Source organism: Phodopus roborovskii, unplaced genomic scaffold (genome assembly GCF_943737965.1).
Source record: "Phodopus roborovskii unplaced genomic scaffold, PHOROB, whole genome shotgun sequence".
Classification (NCBI taxonomy): domain Eukaryota; kingdom Metazoa; phylum Chordata; class Mammalia; order Rodentia; family Cricetidae; genus Phodopus; species Phodopus roborovskii.
This window is the reverse complement of record NW_026126434.1, coordinates 15,034,038-15,055,670: the sequence shown is the minus strand read 5'-3', so window position 1 is coordinate 15,055,670 and position 21,633 is coordinate 15,034,038. Positions and strand designations below refer to the sequence as shown.

Genomic DNA, 21,633 nt, shown 5'->3' with positions numbered 1-21,633 from the left:
TGAGACTTCAATTAAGAAATGACACTTCTCAGGGAGGCTAAATCTCCCTTCAACTGAGAGACTAGTGTTGGGTCATCCACTCAGAACGGAGACCCCAGGGTGTTGAATTTAAGTGCTTATTAATGTCTGCACTTTCACTAGCTTCAGTTCTGTTTAACTTAGCCCTAGGATACTCTCATCTAGGGCTGGAGTAGGGCAGTCATGTGGTCTCTCCTTGCCAGGTTGCCTCCATGAAGTTCTAACATAAATACCAGGGCCTTCCTGCTGGCAGCTCTTTGCTAGGGCTTGCCAGCAGGGCTCCATCTTCACACCCACTTTCGCTGGCCCCTGCAACTGGGAAGCACTTTCCTGGGCCTGCAGCATCTCAGCTGGGCAAGTCTGGCATGCATCCCGCCTCCAGCCCTGGAGACCATCCTGGATCCCTCCCTGTGATGTCAGCGGAATCCTGAGCCTGATTGAGGGAAAGGCCCTGGATCTCCGATAGAGGAGCCCAGATGGGGTGGACCCAGGGGTGGCCGCCCGGGGCCGGAGCTCCAGCCTCGCGTCCCCGGGCGCCGCCCCCGTGTCCCGCCCGCGCCACGCTCCGCCCCGGTCGCCGCTCGTCCCGCGTGGGAGCCGACCCCGCTCAGCCTGATTTACGGCTCTGCTGAAAACCGCTCTCGGCTCCCGCAGCATCAGCACCGGCGGCTGCAGTGGCAGCAACAAGTCCGGTAAGTGGGCTCGGCTGGAGCCGTGCGCCCGCGCCCCCTGCCCCACGGATACGCGGGGAGCTGGTCCCGGCCGCGCAGCGTCACGGGGAGTCGGAATGGCCGGCTTCCCCGCAGCCACCTGCACGAACTCGCGTGAGAACGAATCCACGCAATCACCAGCAGGAGATGGGACTAGGAAAGCGGGGACCCCAGGCAGTTGCTGCCCAGCTTTCCCAGCTCTGCACATAAAATCGCAGCCCTTTTTGCTAACCTATACCCCGGGTTTCCACTGCGCGGCTGGAAGCCTGGTGCTGAGGAGTGCGGGGTTATCCCATCTCCCCCGTGAAAACATGCCTCCCTTCCCATTGCCGCTCTGGAATCCTCTCCTATCCCAGCACCCCTTGCCAGCCTCCAGCCCTGGGCTGGGCCAGGGTTTGCATCCTGTTAAACATCCAAGCCCAGCATAGGAAGGTTCCCCTTTGCTGGGGTCCAGAGACTTAGTAACCTGGAAAATGTGGCTGCCTGGCCAACGAAGCACCATTTCCATCTCAGCTTCTGGAGGCAGTTCGAGGATGTTACACAGACTCTTCACCCTAATATGTTATCGGGGTCCCGTCCCTGTGGGATCCAGTGCTCATTACCCTTCTTGGAGGAGATGAGTAAAAGGCCCCTTGCAAAACTGAGTTGTAATAGTCATCTGTTGCTAGGGCAAAGGTGACGAATTTACAAAGAACTTCCTGTTTTAGGAGGAGTTATGCTGGCTGATGCTGACCGACCTTGTTCCAACATTCTAGAAGTTGTTATGTTAAAAACAGCATCATAGGCAAGGTAGATAGATCCACCCAGAATATTCGATTTTGGGCCACGGCCCTGTCTGTATCAGATGATATCTGACATTTTGAGTTTCCACATTTCAATCGTGTTGGACCATGATTATTATGTTAACACTTTGTTTTATGTTGTCACACCAGTAATTAAAAATATTAAAGCTATGGTCAGACAAGATGGCTCAGCAGTAAAGGCATGTGTCACCAAGCCTTGTGACCAGAGTTCAATCTCCAGGACACACATGGTGGAAGAAGATAACTCATTTACACAAGTTGTCCTCTGACCTACACACACACACACACACACACACACACACAGAGAGAGAGAGAGAGAGAGAGAGAGAATGAGGGATGCTATTTAAAATAAAAAATTACTAAGCAAATGGGAGGTGACATTTTTTCCAGCTTGTGTAATTAAACCCATTGAGCTTAGCTTGATCCATCTTTCCCAAACTTGAGAAGACTGCCAGGCTTGCTCTGTTAAGACATGTTCACATTTCCATGTGGTGTGCCCAATTAAGAAGGGCAAAAAATCTTGAGTTCTGTTTCTGCACCGCACCCTTCCCTCCCTGGGGGTTATTATTTCACCTCCTTGCTCTGGTTTATTTCATCTGTAGAAGACTGTTAGCTGCCTTTACTCTGCTAGGTTGGAGCTGGATTAGAAATATTTTTGCCTCTGCAGGCCCTGACATCTGTGACCCACCAGCAGTGGATAGTATGGCAGAAGCAGCAGGCCATACAGAAGAGAGTCTATGTGGCCGCATTTGGCATAGGGGTTTAGGTTTTAATTCCAACATAAAAAATCAACTCTAAATACTAAATGCAATAGTTGCTTAACACCCAAGAATCCTGAACTGGTGTAGTCACTATGGAAATTGGCATGGAGATTTCTCAGGAAACTGAAAATAGAAATATCATATGGCCCAGCTATAGCACTGCTGGGCATATCCCCAAAGGACTCTGTTTCCTACCACAGAGACACTTGCTCACCCATATTAATTTCTGCATGGTTCACAACAGCTAAGCATTGAAACCTGCTTAGGTGGCCATCAACATAAGCATAGATGAAGAAAACATGGTACAAATACAAAATGGAATTTTATTCAGCTGTTATGAAAATTAAAAGTATGGCACTTGGGGGGAAATGAGTGGGACTGGGCATTGTGTTAAATGAAATAAGTGAGACTCAGAAGACTTAAACGGGTCTTAGAATTTAATGTACGTGTGTGTGTGTGTGTGTGTGTGTGTGTGTGTGTGTGTGTGTGTGTGTGATGAAATGAGGATAAAAGGACATCTCAAGGAAAGAAAGGGGAGGTAATCCAATACATGTAACTGGAACATGGAGGTGGGATATTGGGACAGGAGGAAAGGGCTATCATCTGGACCGGCAGGCAGATGTAGGAGGGCACTAAAGGAGAGGACCAATAAGAACAAAGTAATCACGAAAAAGCCACATCGAAACTGGTTACTTGGTTGATACTAACAAACTAATTAAAAACAAAAAGCTACGGCCTCCCTGGAGAAGGGCAGCCATCATTGTCAGTCGGTGCCATATCAGTAGCTTTTGACAGACATATAAACTGGTGTCTTCTCCCTCTCCCAGGACTTTCAGAGTGATGCAACAGACGACTTTTGAGGAAAGCCGGTACCGTTGGCAGGACTCATTGGAGAATGTCGCTGTGTGCCTGCCATTCCGCTGTCCGAGGTGTGGAGACCATACTAGATTTAGAAGCTTGTCGTCCTTGAGGGCCCATCTGGAATTCAGTCATAGCTACGAGGAGCGGACCCTCCTGACAAAATGCAGCCTCCTGCCATCTCTAAAAGACGCAGAGCTAGTCAGGTCCTCAGAACTCCCGAAGCAGGGGAAACTGCTCAGGGGCCACGCAAAGGTGACCAAGCAGAAGCCAAGCTATGTTAACTTGTACAGCATCTCCCACGGGCACTCCAAGGACACGAAGCCCTTTGAGATGGTGGCAGAGAGACCCGTGTCCTATGTGCAGACCTACACGGCGGTGGACATTCGGGCTGACTCCCTGGAAGCCCCCCGATCAAGCCCTGGACTTCCCACTCCAGACACCAAAGCTGCTTTCGAGGCCCACGTCCGAGAAAAGTTCAATCGCATGGTAGAGGCGGTGGACAGGACCATAGAGAAGAGAATCGATAAACTCACCAAAGAGTTGGCCCAGAAAACCGCGGAACTGTTAGAGGTCCGGGCAGCCTTCGTGCAGCTGACTCAGAAGAAACAGGAAGTTCAGAGGAGAGAACGCGCCCTGAACAGACAGGTGGACGTGGCCGTGGAAATGATAGCGGTGCTGAAACAGCGCCTCACGGAATCTGAGGAGGAGCTCCTGAGGAAAGAGGAGTAAGTGCTGCTGAACCTGGATGCTAACCCCTGCTCGGGGGACCCCAAGTTACAAACAGATGTTCATTGTTGTGCGTCATCTGCACATGTCTTGGTTGAATTCCTCACAGGTTCACTAGTGTCAGGAGGCAGGAAACTTTGGTATCATTCACCTTCCTTAGATATGGTGGCCAACCTGGCATCAGCCACTTAATGTCTAACTCCTGGTTACCTTGGAAACTGTTTGTTCCACGGGTGGCATTAGACAGAATGATAACACAGCTGGGCCACCCATAAGCCTACCCACAGTGGGCAAGTGTCCACCGGTGTGTGTACATTATATAGTTAAGAACTATGAGGCCTCGTTCAATTATAAAATATATTCCAAGTACAAGTGCTTTTGGCTTGTTTACCCATGATTCTTTTCTTTTTTAAATTATAGTAACTAAAATGTCCAGAAATAAAACAAAAAACAAAAAAATAAAAACAAACAAACAAACAAAAAAAAAAAAAACCTACCTACTAAAGAGAGCTTCATTTGCTATTGCTAAATATTTATGTTCCCATTGAAGGGATGCCCAGGCACCATTTAGTCACACTAGACATTTTAAAAATCATGTAGTTAGGATGATTTTGAATCAAGTATTGTATTAGTTACTTTACACACTGTTCTGACAAAGTGCCTGATGAAAGGGAGGGTTTAGTGTGGCTTACTGTCCGAGGATACAATCCATGATGGTGGAAAGATCTGAGATGGCTGGTTACATTGCATATCGAGACAGGAAGCAGAGAGAGGTGAGCACAGATGTTCAGTTTGTTTTCTCCTTTTATTCAGTCCTGCACCCAGCCCACGAGATTATGTCACTCATAGTTAATTAGTTTGGGTCTTTCTGACTGTGGTTAATTTTAATTGTCAAATGACCACAATTTAAAGTATGTGGAAATCAAGTCTCAGTGAGGTTGTCTGGTTGGCATGTCTGTGGGAGGATTGTCTTAATTATATTAGTTGATATGGGAGAACCTCACCCACAGTGGGTGGCTTCATTCCCTAGGCAGGGTATCACACACAGGCTGTGTGCACTAAGTGCAAGAAGGCACTCATGCCTTCATTTTCTCTCTGCTCTTGACTGTGGGTGTGACTAGCTGTTTCAAGTTCTTGCCACAGTGACTTTCTTGATGTGATAAACTGTTACCTGGGATTATGACCTGCATAAATCCTTTCTCCCTTAAACCACATTTTTCTCTTTTTTAAATCACAGCAACGGAAAGGAAACTAAGAGAGCAGCTCAGTTAACTTTCTGGGGATAACTTTGTAGATGCACCATGAAGTGTGTTTTATGGTGATTCTAAATCACACTCAGTTGACAATCCAGCTTGAGCATCCATAGGCGTTTCTTTGTTCTTAGGAAAGTGATCTCTAACAGACACATCATTTTTGTTGTGGTGTTTTTGCCTCCAGGGCTTCCTGGGAGGAATTGGGTGTTTGGATCTACAGTGGTGACCCAAATGACCTACCCTGCAATGCCGCAGGACGGCAGATGGGGGTGTTGTAAGAATAAAGCCTAGGCTCAGAGTCTGATGCTTTTCTTTGATTTAGTTGCAGGAAACTGAAAGAGCCACAAATTAATGCATCTCTTCTTATTATAATTTGTAATTTGCTCATGGTGCAAATAATAATGGGTGTGGGTTTAGGGGCAGTGGCTGCATAGACTGTGGAATGATGATGATGGCTAACAGAAGGGGGGTCATGTGGTCAAATGTCTGTTATTGTCAAGGATTCAATTTCATTTGAGCTGGTGGACTCAACAAGTGATTTATTCTTCAAAAGAGTAGAGGAATGGCTGGGAATGTACTCATTTGGTAGAGTGTTTGCCTAGCACACCCAAAGCCTTAGGTTCTACTGCCAGCACTTATGAAACTACATGGCTGTACACACCTGTAATCTATAATGCAGTGCTCGGGAAGGAAAGGCAGGAAGGTCAGGAGTTCAAAATCATGCTCATCTTCCTTGGGAACTGAAGGCCAGCCAAGACTTTTTGAGACCCTTTCTCAATGTTAATTGGTTAGTTATGTGGTCCATCTGTGGATAGAGAATGGTAGTTTCTGTTCATCCAGAACAGCCACCTGAACAGAGACTTGTGAAACAAAACACCCCTGCAGATGGAGGGTGTGTGTTCTCTCTCCTTTCCAAGCCCACCCCAACCCAGCCTCAGAAGAAAGCACTGTGAAGTTTTATAAACCTCCCCCCAAGCCTATCTTGTGTGAACACAACCATTACAACACAAGCACACACTTGTAATGTTCCCCCTAGATGGAACCCTGACACATACCTCTGCACCTGTGGACCTTACAGCTGCCTATACTTTCACGTGGCAGGCATCTTTGGTGTCTTTTGAACAGTAAACAAAGTTCCGTTCCTTGGTATGGCTATATTGTTGTTTTAACCATTGAATGCACCATTTTCCTAGAATTAAATATCCCATTCCAGCTAATGTCTTATGACATCTCTGTTTGAATTTTTATTTATTGTCTGGAATTGATGTCAGAGACTCATGTTTGCCAAACATACACAAGGCTACAGCCTTGGCATCATTGATTTTTAATATGTCATATTTGGGATGGCAGGGGAAAGGAATATTTAGTTTGAGAGGAAAAAACACTTGGATTAAAAATGTAGAGAAATTGCCTTAAACTTTGAAATATAAAGTAAGTCATCAGTTTTCTCAGCCTCTATGGGAGGCCATCTTAACAGTTTCTGTATTTATGTCTTAAATAGACATATCCTCTGTACATGAGTTGGAACTGAAAGGGTCTTGTTCCTAGGAAGGACACTGAGTCTCTTGGTTTGAGTGCAAAGACAAAGACAGTCCCCTCTGTCCCTCAGTATCTGCAGAGCCTGGCCCCTGCCCTGCCCCCCACTCTGCCATCTGAATGGGAATCCAGAGACAGCTGCCATCAGCTGTACCCCAACTAAGTTGGTTTGATTGTGTTTGCCATTCCCTCAAAGAACTATACCTCCCAGATACATGGCATTCCTGATATGAAAGATCCCTCTCAGCCAAAGAAACCTCCAGATAATTCCTAATAAATGTCCCATTGTGAGCTCCCAGGGTCAAGGGCTCTAGGGTCAAGGCTAAAAGTTCATTTTTAAGAAAATATAAGTTTCTACTGTCCAGTTTCAGATTCACTTAAACCTGCGTCAACTTTAAAATCCAGAGAGCAGATGTGGTCACAATAAACAAACACATAAAAAAGCGAATGTAATTAGCTTTAAAAATACCGTTCATTGAAACTGAAATTAATAGCTCCAGGGTCAGTGGGACATGGTAATATATCCCTGCAATCATAGTACTCAGAAGTCTGAGGCCAAAGGTTGCCTCTAAAATTCAAGGCCAGTCTGGGTGCCCTGGGTTAGCTTTAACTGTTAACTTGACACACCCTAGAATTATCTTGGAAAGGAGTGATTGCCTAAATCATTTTGGCTTGTGGGCATGTTAGGGTGATTGTGGTGGTTGTTAATTGATGGATGAGATCCTGGTCCACTGAGGGTGACACCAGTCCCTAGCTAAGTGAACCGGAACTATGTAAGGATAACTGAGTATACACCTGCATGGATTCCAGTAGCACCCTCCATGGCTCCTGCCAGGCTTCTTTGGCAGTGAATTGAGTTCCTTGAGGGTAATGTGTGGAATAGTTAGCAGGTCTGCCTTCAGGATTCTGCCTTGCACTCTGCCTTGATTTCCCTTAGTGATGGACTGTGACCTGGAATGGTGAACAGAATAAACCAATTCCTCCTCCCCTAAGTTGCTTCTTCTTTTTTTTTTTTTTTTTTTTTTTTTGTGATTTTCTTTTTTTTTTATTATTTAATTTTATATAACAAAGTCCAATTAAATGAAAACAAACATTTATACACAATATTTGGGAATTTGGGCGTCATTCTTTCCAAACTACTTCCTGCTGGTAAGGGGCGCTGTCTTGGGGGATTTGAAGAAGATTCAGATATCCTAGCTGTAGTCTGTAGGGCTGTTTTGTCCAGCTGTTTGGAATGTAGGATCAGCTTGTACTCTGTTTCAGTCCTAAGTTGCTTCTTGATCAAAATATTTTATCATGGCATCAGGAACGAAACTGAGCTACAGAATGAGTTCCTGGCCAACCTGGGCTCCATAATGAAACACTATCTCAATAGCTTAGCAAACTCAAAATGCAACCAAACAAAGCCCTGGAGTTACCTCCAGGCTGCATTAACTCGATTTACAGCAGTTAGGCAGTCCTTAGCAGAGGAGGTGATTGGAGCAGTTCATGCTTTGTGCCATTACCTTTCAACCCCTCAACAGGGCATCTAAGCTCTGCAGTGCAAATCTGAAAGAAGAATTTGTTCATCTTCTTCACAAAGTCAGTGTGACTTAAAAAACCCTTACAATGGGAGATGTGTTACTTATTGACAAGCAGTCTTAGCTGCTGGGTGGCACTGTCTCTATCAGGTAAATCAACCCAGGCCACCTTTGCAGTAAGGGATCACTAACCAGAGCAATGGAGTTAGATAATCCCTCCGAGGGTTTCTTGGTAATACAGTAACACCAAATTTGTTGCACACTTGCAGCCAGTAAGTTTGGAACATACTATGAGCTATCTTTGATGGGCCCATTATGGTGCTGGGGATGTCTGAAGACCATAAGATTCATATTTTTTTCATAAGGTGAATATGCAGAAAGCAGAAAACATATCCAGAAGCATCCTGTGCAAACACTGGGGCAGTGTGTGTGTGTGTGTGTGTGTGTGTGTGTGTGTGTGTGTGTGTGTGTCTGTACACTGTACTCTTGCTCTTCAGGCACTGTTTTGAAGATATCCCTCTGGTCTGGAACCTGCCAAATAAGCTAGGCTGACTGGACAGTAAGTCTCAGGGATTCTCCTTTCTCCTTCATTATAAGCAGTTCACCATACCCATTTTTTTAGAAAGTGAGTTTTGGGAGCAAATTCAAATTTTCCTGTTTTCAAGACAAGCACTTCACTGACTAAGGCATCCCCTCCCTATCCCAATTCCTTTTTGTTTGTTTTTTGAGACAGGGTTTCTCTGTGTAGCCTTGTCTGTCCTGGAACACTCTCTGTAGACTGGACTGGTCTCAGATTCAGAGATCCACTTGCCTCTGCCTCCCGAGTGCTGGGATTAAAGGTGAACATCACCACCACCCTGTTTGTTGTATTTTTTAACTCAGGGTTTTGTTGGGTAGCTTCAACCTCATCATTCTGAGATTAAAAGGTGTGCCACCATGCTTGGCCAAGGGCAGTTTTAGCTGCCTGAGTGCCTGAGTGGAGGGCACAGTTTTAAGTTAATAAAACATTGAAGATTAGACTCATCCACTCACAGAGGCCAGGAGAAGAGAAGGAAGGGGAGGGGTGCTTTTCCTGGGTAGGCAGGGGCCAGTGACATTGAAAGACAGAGTCCTGAAGTACACTCTGTGGTTGGTGATTTTAGAACTGGAAGGTTCCTGTGCCTCCTTCAGGGAGGTCACATTTTGTTTTTGTCTTTTTGTTGTTGTTTGTTTTTAATTAAAGGGGGGGGGCAGCCAGGAAGTGACTTTTCTAGGAACAGATCGTGTAGCAAAGCTGAGTGTGAAACCCATTTGCCCCCGACTCCCTGCTGAGGTTCACTGTGTCCTTGTTAGACTTCTGACGATGTGAGATTTATCCAAAGCATCAAGACTTATATAATCGAATCGTGGCCCATTTTGGAATAGCTCACTTCTCAGCTATTTTGAGACGGCTGCTACGGTGACATCATTTATTTTTCTGATGTGAATAAAGAGAGAGTCAGCTGACACATGTGGGTGTTGGGAACCAAACCCAGGTCCTCTGTAAGAGCAGCCACTGCTCTTTAATTCTGAGTCATCTCTCCAACCCTTAGTTCATTTCTATAGGTGATCTCTGTTGTTTTCAGAAAGACAGACTAAGACAGAATAAACAAGATGTTAAACAGGTTTTCTTAGATGTAACATGTGGAATAATTTAGAAATACAGGAAAAATTTTCTGCCTTCCTTCTGTTTTTTTTTTCCTCTTTTCTCACCCTACCTGAATAATTTTGAAAGTAGTATTAATTAATCTGCCTATAACCAATAAAGTAATTTGCTTTTCCTAATAGAAAAACTTAAAAATCCTGTATGTGTGTGTGAGAGAGAGAGGGAGAGAGAGAGAGGAAGGGATAGAGAGAGAGGGAGGGGAAAAAGAGAGAGAGAAGGAAGGAGGGAGACATATTTCATTGGGTGTTTACAGTTATTTTGGGTGCAGGTGAGGCCAGAGGCTGATATTGGATGTCTTCCTTTAGCTTTCTCTACCTTTTCTTTAAGATGGTTTATCACTGAGCCCAGGATCTGTAAATCCCTGCTAGGCCAGCTGGCCAATGAGCTCTAGGGATTCATCTGTCTCTATTCTTTTGCTCAGCATTGGAGATGCAGATGTGCTACCAAGTCAGTTTTATGTGGGTTTATGGGGATCTGAACTCAGGTCCTCATGCTTGTAACAGGCACTTTACCCACTGAGATATCTCCCCCAATCTGCTGCTCCCCCCCAAAAAAAACCCCAAACTTAATAAAGACCATACTTACTTATCTGAGAAGCCAAAAAGAGAAAGGTGGGGCAGAGGGCCACAGAAAGAGAAAGAAAAGCCGGTTTCAAGATTGGGTGGCTCCCTAGTGACCAGGGGACTATACTCTGCCCTCCAAGATCGCAGCTTGGAGATCTAATCTGAGGTGCTATGTGATCAATAGTTAGACTATTTTTAGCTGGAGGTATTTTTATCATTTCATATACTCCTGAAGAGGTTCATAAATCAGTAATGTAAAATGAAATTTAAATAACTTGATCGAGTCTTCCTTTGGGAAAGGGAAGCTAACTGGTATGAAAGGAATTTTTAAAAGGCAGGAATCCTGTGTTGATCCCACCCACCCAAGTCCTGCAGGGGGTGTCTGTGATTTATTCATTGGCTTATGCCCCAAGACTCATCCAGAAAGAAACAACGGAGATAAAGTGTTTTTCTGTTGGTTTTGATGCTCAGCTAAAGCTGTGGTTGTACATTTGTTCTTCATTAAGAATTTGTTAGGTCTCTGTTACCTCCTGGACTCCTGTGGACTACACAGTGTCCCTGATGGTTAATCTTGATGGTGGACTTGATGGGATTTAGCATCACCATGGAAACAAATCTCTGGACACATCTGTGAGGGATTATCTCAATTAGGGTAGCTGAGTGGAATGATTCAAATGTGGGCAGCCTTCTCTAGGCTGGGGTCCTGGGCTGAATAAAAAGGAGAAATCGAGTTTCGGACCAGCATGTGCCCTTCTGTGTTTCCTAACTAAGGATGCCATGGACCAGCTGTGCCAAGCTTCTAACATGGTGAGATTCCCACCAAAGTACTGCATCCTCTGGGTCTGTGAGCCAAAACAAACGTTTTCTTCATTAAGGTGCTTTTGTAACTTATTTATTTGGTCGCAGCAAAGTGAGTAACTAATATGCTTCCCTTAACTCAATGATTTTATGATGAAATGGGTTACTCCTACAACAATCTCTTGTGGTGTGTACCCTGACCGTGTAAAGGTTCCGTGGGAGTCCACAGTTCTCCATCACTACACATGGGGATGTGTCTGGGAATGGTTCCCTCAGGGCATTCATTAAGACAGGGGACTAGGAGAGATTCTGGCTGAGAGAACATCATGTCACAAGGTAAGACTCTGTCTCTCTGGCTGGCTGCAGGAATGAAGGAAGTCAGAAAGGTAAGTGGTTTTTCATAGCAAGCTTTAATAGGTGATAGGAACCATACATTGCCCCTCTTTAATAATGTGTAGTTCAATGAAGGCAAATTGTGAATATTGTAATATATTAATGTTCACATCTGTCGGTTCCTGCCTCTGTGTGTGTGTGTTGTGTCTGTCCCTCTGCATGTGAAAGCCTGCAGTGAACCTTGGGTGTAGTTCCTCAGGTGCCATGCACCTTATTTTTTGGATGCAGTCTCTCATTGGTCTTGGGCTCACTAAGTAGGCTAGGATGGCAGGCCAATGAACCATTTCTGTCCCTTTCTAAATTTGCTTCCAGGTGTGTTGATCTCATGACAGTGCATTTTGAGTTTTCCAAGGTTAGTTGCCTTTAATTCATCTCTGAAGGAGTAATCTGGGGGCTTCAATCTCTAAAAATGTAAATATAATGGGTTGGTGAGGTGGCTTGGCGAGTTAAAGGTATTTGTTACCAAGCCTGAAAACCTGAGTTTGAACCCCAGAATCCATGAGGTAAGAAGACAGAACTCACTTCTGAGAGTTGTCTTCTGACCTACACATGTGTACCATAGCATGTGCATGCATGCAAGTGTGTGTGCACACACACACTAAATAAATAAACTCAGTAATAAAAGTCATGTTTCTCAGGTTGTAGAGTTTACCGCCATCCAATAAATGAGTGAATGCATGAGTAAGCAATTTTGTTTTTTCGCATTAAAGTTCTGGCTGCATAGAAAGGGCTTTCCCCTCTGTGCCTTTTCCAGCTGTGCTGATTTCATAATGCCTTTGAGTCCTGGGGCTGAATCAGAGTCCCAGGGCTGCAAATCGTTGCCTAGAAATGAGCTTCAATGTCAATTTCTTATGCTGAAACTGGCATTTTCACCTTTTAGAGTCAAATGTTACTTTTAATAGGCATAGTTTCCATAAAATCTTGGATTTAATAATAGTTTACCCTTCTTTTACAAACGTAAGTGATAAGTCAGCCATGGGACAGGAAGTGACTTAGGACACACACCCTGACTCAATGCCATTAATGTTGGCCCTTATCTTTGCATCTGGCCTGCCAGAGAGCTTCTGACTCAGCAGGACAAGAGCCTAAATTAAAACCACGAAGGGAGCTTCACTGCTCTGTGGGATTGCGTCATGTTCTTCTTAGCCATAAACCTTTGTCGTTGGATATTTCAGGATTTACCGTTTGTAATATCTGCCTTAGCCACCACACAAAATGTATTAACTGTTAGCACCAACCACAGATTTTATGAAAAAATAGCCATTTCCCTCAAAACAATTTAGTAAGAAGAGGGACACTGCTTTACATGTTCCACGAACAGTTTATTTTTAAAGTTTTATTTGATATCCTTGTATGTGTGGGCGAGTGTGGATGGTGGCGTGGACATCATAGAACAGCTTTTGGGAGCAGGGCTTCTCCTTTGTGGGTTCTGGAAACCAAACTCAGGTTAAAGGCTTCTGCTGTAAGATCTCTTATCCACTGAGCCTTCTTGCCCACCGTGCAAGAACTGTTAATATCTCTCTTCTTCGAGCACAGCTAGACCTTAGCAGTTCTACATTCAGCTTGGTACAAATTTATTGATTGAGTGAAAATAAATGAAAGAAGTATGGGGTCACAGAGTCCCTGTGAGCCGGCTGAGGGGTATTTTAAGCTTTGTAGACAACCGCAGATGATACTCTGCCAAAACTCAATAAGTAGTCCTTTCTAAAAGAGTAACTACTCTGTGGAATTGGAAGCCAAGTCATGAACATTTTGCTCTCTTACATTGAGATCCATTGTTCCATTGGGAACCTTGAACAAGTGTTTTTATGATTTCGAGTATAATTAACAAAGAACTTATAAATACAATGTGGTTAGTCCCCCCCACACACACCTCGTGCCTTTTGTTGTTTTGTTTTTGAGGTAGAGTCTCATGTAATCCTGGCTGGCCCCTAACTCACTAGGTAGCTGATGATGATCTTGAACTACTTTTTTTTTTTTAAATTGTTATTAATTTATTTTTACATTCCAAACCCAGTTCTCCCTCCCTCCTCTCCTCCTGCTTCCCCTTCCCCACCTCCCATCTGCTCCTTGGAGAGGTTAAGGCCTCCCTTAGGAAGTCTACTAAGTCTGTCCCATCATCTCATTGACTAAGGACCAAGGCACCTCTCCACCCCCACATCCCTGTGTCTAGGCTGAGCAAAGTATTTCTCCATATAGAATGGGCTCCACTAAGTCAGTTTGTTCATTAGTGTTAAATCTTGAACCCACCACCAGTGGCCTCATATATTGTCCCAGTCATACCATTGTCATCTACATTAAGGGAGTCTAGTTTGGTCTTCTGCAGGTTCCCCATTTGTCAGACCTGAGTCAGTGATCTCTCAGCTCAGGTCAGCTGATTCTGTGAGTTTTCCCATCATGGTCTTGACTCCTTTGTTCATATTATTGCTCCTCCCTCACTTTGAACTTGGCCCAATGGTTAGTTGTGGATTTCTGCATCTGCTTCTATCTGTTTTTGAAAGAGGGTTCTAGCTTCTCTGGGGTTGTGGATTGTAGGCTGGGTATCTTTTGCTTTATGTCTGGTATCCACTTATCAGTGAGTACATACTATATTTGTCTTTCTGATTTTGGGTTACCTCACTCTGGATTTTTTTCTTAGTTCTGTCCATTTGCATGTGAAGTTTAGGATGCAGATATTGAAATTCTAATCCTCCTTCCTCCAGCTTCCAGGCATGCATCACCATGCCCAGTTTTGTGTTGTTCCAGGGATCAAGTCCAGGGCTTTATATATGCTAGGACAGCACTCTACCTACTGAGCTATAGCTTTGGCACTAACCTTTATTCTTCCCTATCCAGAAATCCCATGCCATTCCTTAGGGAAATAAAGGTCTTGGTGCCCAGTAGTCTTTCCTATCAGTTTTCCTAACCCTGGGGTCTTCATGATCACCTGTGAGGCTCTGAGCTCCTTTCTCTGTATGCACATGCTAGCCACAGGCTTAGATCCATCTGCATCTATCTAGATTCCGATTCCCAGGTGTCTCTGTGGCTTCCTCCTCAGGACTTCCTTCAGGGTGTCTCCATCTAAAAGGTTGCTAAAAGGCTGGTCTTGGTTTTGCTTTCTGAAATATTGCCCCCCCCACACACAGTCACTTTGTCACCTTGTACCTAGTTTCAATGCTAACATACCTCCTGACATATGCATTTATTTTGACATTCTGTGGTGACTGTCTCCCTCTGTCAGCATGAAGTCTTATCATCTTATCCCTTTTGTCATTGCCATGGCCATCACAACTGATGCACTATAGGTGTCTGTCAGTAGGCAATGATTGAATGACTTCCAATGTCACTCTGTGTTTTTCCTTACAGAGAAGTTGTCACATTCAACCATTTCCTGGAAGCAGCTGCTGAGAAGGAGGTTCAAGGAAAGGCAAGGCTCCAGGACTTCATTGAGAACCTCCTGCAACGGGTAGAATTGGCTGAAAAGCAGTTGGAGTACTATCAAAGCCAGCAGGCCTCTGGCGTCAGCCATGACACTAGCGAGCATGTGGTGAGTCCAAACTAGCCAGTCTCCAGCCATTGTCCCCTGAGCTAGTGGGGATGGATTCAGACAGAGCTAGGTCAGAAGGGAGCTGTGGGATTCACAAGCGTTTCCTAGGTATCATTTGAAGTCTAGGGCCAGGCTGAGCCTCTGTCTGGTTAAAGTACCAGGGCTCCCGGGAGGAAGCTAAGTTGAGGGCATACTTCCCTGCTCTTCTTTGACCCTCCATTCCAAGCTGAATTCGTAGAGATATTTTTTTATATTTGTAAAATAACAAAGTTGGAAATATCTGAGCTCCAGTCTTAGCTTTTAAGTAGACCAGAAGGTATCCAGGCTTGAAGCTCTTCAAGATAATATTCTGAGGATTATCGTTTCAAGAAAGCAAGATCCGGTCATATACACTCAGCTTTCTTTACAAGGGAAAAAAATGCTCTCAGTAACACTCATAAGTAAAACTTCTTTTTGAAGAATCCATGGCAGGTAATAGGTTTTGGTATACTACTTCACACAGGAGCTTCACAGGTTTAAGAAGCCTGCCACCGGCCGAAATGAAGTTGTCCTGGGTGTTTAGGAATCCAGGTGTTGTTAAGTGGCTTTATTGATTAAGACTTCTGCTTCTGAAGGGTAATAGGATGTCTGATCACTTTCCAGGCAGGGTGAGTATATGGTCGGATCTGCCTGCTGTACAGTTAACCTTAGAAGAATGGAGAGATAAATAAAATAAAAAATCAGTTTCAGGAAAATCGCAAGAATGTCTTTCCTAATTATAGTATGTCCTCTCTTGACTAGCAGCAGCTGGAGGAACACTCTGAGTCCTCTTGGTCACCTTCCCTCTCACAGGGGAGGGCTGTGACCTGAGGTCATGGAGCACAGATGTCAGGTGAAAAAGCTTGGCTTCTGGAACACTCTTAACTTGCTTCTTGCTGATCCAAGACAGTTTGCTTCCTTGGAACTGTAACTCTTCAGGAAAATGGACCGAGTGGGGCCAGTGCTCTCAAAGTCCTTTTGGCCTAAGTTATCAGTTCCCCCGGGATGGTTGGGGTCTTGAAGCTGTATACAGCATTAACATTTTTGGTATGTAGGCGGATAAGCTACCTCAAGCACAGCCATGTGTGAAGCCCTGCACTCTGCCAATGGTATCTTAAAAGAGAAAACAGTGAAGCATGGAAGCCATTAAGTGCTCCCTCTTTTTGAATTTTGTGCTCATGCCCTTTGCTCAACTTGTTTTCCCAGCTTGAAAATTGAGTCTTTTGAGAGTCATAGCAATAATCATTTCTCATGTATTTAATCTTGTAATCAGAAGTTGAATATATCCCTTCTCTTCTAATAAGATATACATTTGCAAAACTGTGTACACAAAATGGATGTATACATACACAGATATATACACACATGGACATGTGCAAATTCACATAGTATACACATAAACATATACAGACTCACACAATGTACACAAACAAATTCATTCACACATGGTAGGAAATTAAATATTTATGTTTGTCTCTTTTATGGTTCAACCACATGATCTGCCTTAAGCCAGCTGGCTCAACCTAAGGAAGCATTGGCTAATCCAAATGCTATTAAGTGCAGCTGAGGCTATAATGAGCAATTTAGATATGAGAGCTGTGTGCCTAGCATGATCAGGCTGCAGTGAGAGGAACGGCCTAATTGTTGTAGTCTGGAGCTCTGGATCAGAAAGACCCAGAGTAAGGAGTGATTTCAGAAGGGATTGGGTATTGGTAGTTTATCCTCTTTGCTTTATATCTTCCTCAACCTTCTGTGGGTCAAGGTGGGCAATTCGCAGACCCTACATTGGGCTCCCTCTCTCTCTTTCTCTCTCTCTCTCATTGTAGTCATATGTACCAGCCTATAAAATGAGGAGCTATGACTGTGATATAGTAAGAAAGAGCTAGGTTTTCTGTCTCACACTCTCTCTGACTATGGAGTGTTGTGGGATATTATTGTGACTGGGCCAAGCATGTGTTACGTTTGTTTATGCTGTGGAATATTACTTTGACTATGTGAAGGTCTGTTACATTTGTTTCTGCTGCTTTTGTTAAACATTCAAAGATGTGTTGCTTTTGCATTAATTAAATCAAATTAACCTGGGTTCAGAGAGGCGGAGTTAGCAACTGGTTGACAGGAAGTAGCAGGGAGGAACTTAGCTTGTTTGATTTTTAAGTTGGGGAATGACTTCCCTTCCTGGGACACCAGTAAAGAGAGAAAGTTAGCCAGTTGCTATTCTAATTCTCTGAGCTCACAGGTTTTCACCCTAGTCTTTGTTAGAGTTTTAGTAAGAACTACCTTTACTGGCAGCAACAAAGCCATTGTGTGGGGAAACACAATTCCCCCCTCCCCACAGCCTTAGCAGCTGGCGGCTAGTCATTAAAGTGCCGCAAGGTAAAACAGCCATGGGGATGGACCAACTTGGACACATTTGGGAAGGAGAACTTTGAATCCGATATTTGGCACAGCTTAGTGTATTGCAGAGCAGCCCTCTGACCCAGGCTTCTGGAGTCAGCCAGAACAGTTAACCTTACTCAGTGCCATCCGGAACAAGCAGATGTTTAGCCTGATGCTCCCACATCTCATCTCTTCCTGCTCATACTTCCATGTCCCTCCTCCAGAGGGATTAGGAAAATTGCCTGCCGCCCCTAGCTCTGCCCTCACTCCTCATTTCAGGCTGCACACTGTGGACCCACTTCTCTCTCACTACTCCTCACTACCCGCTCCTCTCCCCTTTCCCCTAGACACACTCCAGGGAGAAGGCGACTATTAGCATAGTGTCCTTCTGTGCTGTGGAGAGTTTCCTTCCCCTTCCCCTTCCCCTTTGTGCTTTTTCTGAAACAATGTTTGGCATCCTGCATCTTTCCCTGAATTCCCTTGAGCATTTATGTTCTTTTTCACCTGGCCGATTTCTAAAAATATAGTATGCTTACTCAGATGTTTATCTTTGTGCTCTAAAAAAAAAAAAAAAAAATGCTGTCAGATCAGACCCTAAGTGACCTAATATTCCATCTGCCAAAAAAACATTCTCAGAACCACTCAGATAGAGGATTATGAAACAGCTTGGATAATCTTGTTTTAAGTACTGTGTTCATTTCCTCCAGGCTGCTAAGTGAGGACTAGCAGCAATTCATTTAACACATATTTATTGAGGGTGCAGTGCTCATGAGGTGCCAGTTCCATGAGCAATGTCCTTTTTCTCTTGTTTCTCTTGTGTGGAGGAGACAGCAAGCAAGTCAATACTGCAAAGTCAGAGGAAGATGATGAGGTGACAACGTTTGAGGTGTTCGGGGTGGAGAGATGCTTTGGGGCAATGGAGAGAAAGAGCTCTACAATGCACTTGGCCTGGATAACATGAGGATACAGCTCTGTGGAAAGTTAGAAATGGGATGTTCTAGACAAGGATACTGCTGTATCCTAGGAAGGAACAAGCTTGGCATGGTTGAGCGGTAGGAGGCAAAGTTGCAAGTCATGAGAGAAGAGTGCACAGGGAAGCCTTGGGAAGTCTTCCAGGATGGAAGGGCGTCAGAAGGAGAGATGCTAGGAGGCTATTATGATTGGAGGTGAGAGGTGGTGGCTGGGAGAGAGCAGCAGAGGAGTAGAGAGGTAATTGCTTGGGATGCACCCTGGAAGAGGCCAGTGAGTGCTGCTGGAGGGTCACACTGAGAGAATGAGGGGAACAGGGGATCATGATCCAGGAATAAACTGTTGGAGGATCACACTGGGAAGGTGGGGGGGGGCAGGTGGCCTGAAGAGACAAGAATCCTCCACCGATACTCAGCATGTCATAATTCCCCTGGTCCAAATTCCAAGGAGGCCTTTCTCCAATATTTTTTTTCATCATTCTCTTTTTGAATCTGCCTGGAAATGTGACATGACTTCATCCTAGGGAGAGCTGCTTGAGGAAGGTTGGGAACCTAGAGCTGGCAGTACCCTGGGCTTCCCCATAAGTAGAATATCATGACATCTGGATCACAATATGATAATCATCAATTTATGCTGCCAATGAAGGCAATCTGAGCCCAGCCACAAAGTACAGGCAGATATTTTATTACATGAGCTATTAGGAACGGACATCATCTCAATGGTAGATGGCCTTGGGGACATATGTGGGGTTGGTCTTCATATGTTCTCATTTTAGAAATGATATATTTAGGAAATAACATTTGATGCTCATTTCCTTCCAGTTGGTACTTTGTGACTAGCTACAGCTGTACTAAATCAGCTGGAAATACAGCCAGATCCCGAGAAATAATGACACATTGTGTTGGGTTTTAAAAACATGTTTTTTTCCAACACAGACTTATTGGGAAGCTTTTCGATTTTTTTTTTTTTTTTGAGAGTTCTAATACAAACTTCTTGGGGAACTGAGAACAGGGGTCCACAGAGGTTCCCTGAGTAAGCCAATTTGGGATGCTGTTGTTCTTGGATGCAAGCTATGGCTCCCTAGGTAATGCTACCAACTACCTACAGAGCTCCTTAATGAGAATTTAGTGTCTTAGAGAAGACAGAGTTTTAAAATTGCATCCAGGAGAGGAGGAGACGAGTCAGTGGGTAAAGTGCTTGCTGTGCAAGCATGTGCACCTAAGTTCAGATCCCCAGGACCAACATAAAATGTGGAGCATGGCTCTGTGTGCCCAAAACCCTATACTGCAAGGATGGTGGTTCAGGAGACAGGTAGATCCCTGGTACTTACTGGCCACCAGCCTAGATGAAAACAATAATCTCCAGGTACAGTGAGAGACCCTGTTGAGAGAACAGGGTAGAGATTAACATAGGAAGGCATCCAGTGTCTTTCTTTAGCTGCTGGTACACATGCTTGGTTAAGTGCACTCACTTATTGAATACTCTGTTCACCTCCCTCCCCACATATACATACATGGACCACAACCAGCCTTCAAGTGAACTAATGTTTTCTCATATTTTTTCCCATCAGCTCACAGACATCTCATCGAATAGGAAACCCAGATGTCTGTACGTATGTCTTTTTTTTTTTAATACTTGGGCCATTGGTTAATGTTTACACTGTTTGCTTTCCTGTTGTATTTAATAAGACATTGATGAGTGGATTTGTAAGACTTATGTGAATGTTTACCTGCATGGGAATATCTCCTTTGAATAGCCAGCAGCTGGCCAGTGAGTTATACTATAGCAACATTGGAGTGATGTCCCCAGGGTTGTTATCTACTGTAGCCTTTTTCTTACTAATGTATAATGTTTATATGGATACATATATATCATATATGTTTATTACTACTCTATATGCACTATTTCTACAAATCACATACTTTACAATATGTACATAACACATTTTGCTGAGTCTCCCAGTAGTTAAGAGATGCGAGTTCCATCCTGTGTGTCTGCACAGCATTCTGGTGGTCATTTACATTTTCTGTGTCTGCCTCTTCATTAGTAATAGAATTAGCAATGTCTCCGTGGGATTTAGCATTACTCAGGAACTGTGGGGAATAGAAACATCTGTATCTGTGGCTTATCTCAGCAGGAGCCCTGTAACCATGATGGACAGGAGTAGCTAGTTATGTTGCTTTTGAGATATAAAGAAGCCTCTCTCTGTGTGTTCCTTTCCTCCATCCTTCTAGAAGCCGAGGGCATGCACATTCTGTATGTAACCACTCAGAGCTGAGGGCCCATTTCCACCTAAAGGGGAGGAGCTACCTGAAGAAAGTCAAGGAGGAAAGAGCCGGAATGCAGCCTGCCAAGGCCCTTCATGAACAGGCTGAGTCTCCAAGAGAATTCTTCAGACCAGCTAAGAAAGGGGAGCATCTGGGCCTGAGCCGGAAAGGCAACTTCAGGCCCAAACTGGCCAAGAAGAAGCCCACAGCAATTGTGAATATCATCTGAGCATGGGTAGCTGGGAGGCATCACCACAGAGCTCGGGGAATAGTGTTCCAGGAGCCAACAGGGTTGTCCTTTTGGACAGGTTGCCATAGGAAGACACAGCAGAACAAGGAACACACAGGGACACTATGATTAACCAGAATTTAATAAAAGGGGTCTCCCCATGAACCAAGATTGCATTTCAACCTACTTGAGGTGCAAGCACATTACAAAAAAAAAAAAAAAAAAAAAAAAAAAAAAAAAAAAGAAAGAAAGAAGAAGATAGAAAGAAAAAGAAAAGAAAAAAGAAATAATAAAGTAAACTTTGAAGCACTTTTCTCTTATAGTTCTGGTAAACATGAACCTGTAACTTCTAAAATAATTGGCCCAGTCTCCAACAGTCTTGGCATCTGGGATTCTATGCAGTGGTCATGAGTACATGGGCCACACAAGATGCCAGGCTCTGGTGTCACTGCTCTCTGAATTATGGGGCAGGGAATGTGACTGTGTGGTTCTTCTACTTTTTAAAAAAACCATATATTATTATTGTTGGTGTTTTGAGACAGAGCCTGGCTCTGCCATGAAGCCCTGGCTAGCTTTGAACTTTACTCCTGCCTCTGCCTCCCGAGTGCTGGGATCACAGGTG

General features: G+C 44.3%; 1 protein-coding gene across 1 annotated transcript; it reads left to right on the top strand.

The window, feature by feature from the left end:
• The first annotated feature begins 368 nt into the window (after positions 1-368).
• Positions 369-21,204, top strand: Znf365 (zinc finger protein 365). Its single transcript, XM_051186855.1, has 5 exons — positions 369-710; positions 3,120-3,878; positions 14,972-15,152; positions 20,086-20,123; positions 20,750-21,204. The coding sequence occupies exons 2-5, from the start codon at positions 3,133-3,135 to the stop codon at positions 21,009-21,011; spliced, it is 1,227 nt and encodes a 408-aa protein (XP_051042812.1). The 5' UTR covers positions 369-710; positions 3,120-3,132; the 3' UTR covers positions 21,012-21,204.
• Positions 21,205-21,633: the final 429 nt, after the last annotated feature.

Excerpts from the sequence above, each read along its gene's own strand:
- Znf365 (XM_051186855.1), top strand. The coding sequence starts at position 3,133 with ATGCAACAGACGACTTTTGAGGAAAGCCGGTACCGTTGGCAGGACTCA. Across the intron at positions 15,153-20,085 it reads ATGACACTAGCGAGCATGTG|CTCACAGACATCTCATCGAA; the intron begins GTGAGTCCAAAC and ends TTTTCCCATCAG. Across the intron at positions 20,124-20,749 it reads AATAGGAAACCCAGATGTCT|AAGCCGAGGGCATGCACATT; the intron begins GTACGTATGTCT and ends CCATCCTTCTAG.